The 1,574-nt window shown below is 64.3% G+C and overlaps 1 protein-coding gene across 1 annotated transcript; it reads right to left on the reverse strand.

Annotated features, from left to right (window-relative positions):
* Nucleotides 1-1,342, reverse strand: LOC123090887 (caffeoylshikimate esterase). The gene has a single exon (XM_044512244.1). It carries the CDS (start codon nucleotides 1,155-1,157, stop codon nucleotides 177-179), a length of 981 nt encoding a protein of 326 aa, XP_044368179.1. The 5' UTR covers nucleotides 1,158-1,342; the 3' UTR covers nucleotides 1-176.
* Between the last annotated feature and the right edge of the window lie 232 nt (nucleotides 1,343-1,574).

Consider the following 1,574-nt stretch of genomic DNA (forward strand, 5'->3'; position numbering starts at 1 on the left):
TAAAGTCAACAGATTCTTTTATTGCGCCCGTACTTGAACCAACCGGCCACGGACCACACACCGGCAACACCGCCGGGCCGGAGCACGCCCTACCCATGACCATGATTGATCGATCGATCTCTCCGAACAAGACGCACCTGCCTGACACGGCCCGCGCGCGACGCGTGACCCAACCACTAACCAACTACTGCGGAGTGCGGACCGGCGGCGGCCCGGGCCTTGAGCCAGTCGACGACGTCGGCGAAGACCTGCTCCACGTTCTCCTCCGGCTCGCCGACGATCTGGTGCCACATCCCGGGGTACACGCGCAGCGTCTTGTCCTTGCTCCCGGCGCGGCGGTGCATCTCCTCCACGCACGCCGGGTCGCACACGGTGTCGTCGCCGCCGTGCACAGCCAGCAGCGGCAGCTCCACCTCCTCGAAGCGCGCCTGCAGCTCCCGGCACACCCGGAGGAGCTCGAGCGCGGTGGCGGCGCGGGGCGGCGCCGTGGTGCGGCGCGGGCTGGCCAGCGCGAGCGCGCGCTTCCACTCCACCTTGAAGGACCGGCCCGGGATGTTCCCCCTGGTGAAGGCGACGTGCCAGGTGGGCGCCACGGCGGCCGCCGCCCAGAGCAGGTGCTCCAGCGGCCACGGCGGCATGAACCGGGGGCTGACCCCGCACATGGCGCCGTTGAGCACGGCGCCGTCGCGCCAGCGCGGCTTGTCCCGGAGGTGCAGCAGCAGCGCGATGGCGCCGCCGAGGGACTCGCCGTAGAGGAAGCAGGGCAGCGGCGGCGGGTAGTCGGCGCGGAAGGGGGCGAAGGCGGCCTCGCAGTCGTCGAGCACCGGGGTGATGTCCGGGATGTGGGCCTGGAGGCCCTCGGAGAAGCCGTGGCCCTGGTGGTCCACGGCGGCGACGGCGAAGCCTTGCTTGGCGAAGTGGACGGCCGTCAGGAGCACCATCCAGCTGGACTCGCCGGTGAAGCCGTGGACGACGGCGATGGCGCCGAGGATGGGGGCGTCCCCGCTGGGCACCCAGCGCTGCGTGAAGATGCGGAGCCCCCGCGGGTTGACGAAGGTGGATGAGGAGTGCGTGACGCCGTGGCGTGCGTAGTACTCCTCGGCGGTGAGCCGGCCGAAGGGGCTCCGCTCGTCGGCCTCCGCCACCGGATGCACCATGATGGCTTTCTCCTGCTCTGACCCCGCTCTGCGCGCTCCCCTTGATTTGGTGTGTTCTTGGAGTAGTAGATGCAAACGAGGGCGAGAGGAGGGTATTTTATTTGGCAAGAAGTAGTACCAGACTCTACAGGCGGATCGGCCGATGACGGCTGATGAATGATGCTACTGTACTACGGTATGGCGTTGGCGTGGTACCGTCGATTCTTAACTAAAATATCATATTCAGGGTAGACAAATATAATACGATTTGTAGTACATATGAAATTTCTACAGAGTCCATTTGTTGTGTCGACCACAAAATGAAAGAAAAAATCTGTCACTCAGCGAAGAGGACAAAACGCATTTATTGATCAGCGTACATTGATTTTCCTGGCGCAGCTTCGCACCTACTCGTCTTTACAGCAGTGTGTGTAGACT

Source organism: Triticum aestivum, chromosome 4B, assembly GCF_018294505.1.
Source record: "Triticum aestivum cultivar Chinese Spring chromosome 4B, IWGSC CS RefSeq v2.1, whole genome shotgun sequence".
In the NCBI taxonomy this organism is placed as follows: Eukaryota; Viridiplantae; Streptophyta; class Magnoliopsida; order Poales; family Poaceae; genus Triticum; species Triticum aestivum.

Coding starts and splice junctions, on each gene's coding strand:
- LOC123090887 (XM_044512244.1), bottom strand. CDS start 1,157: ATGGTGCATCCGGTGGCGGAGGCCGACGAGCGGAGCCCCTTCGGCCGG.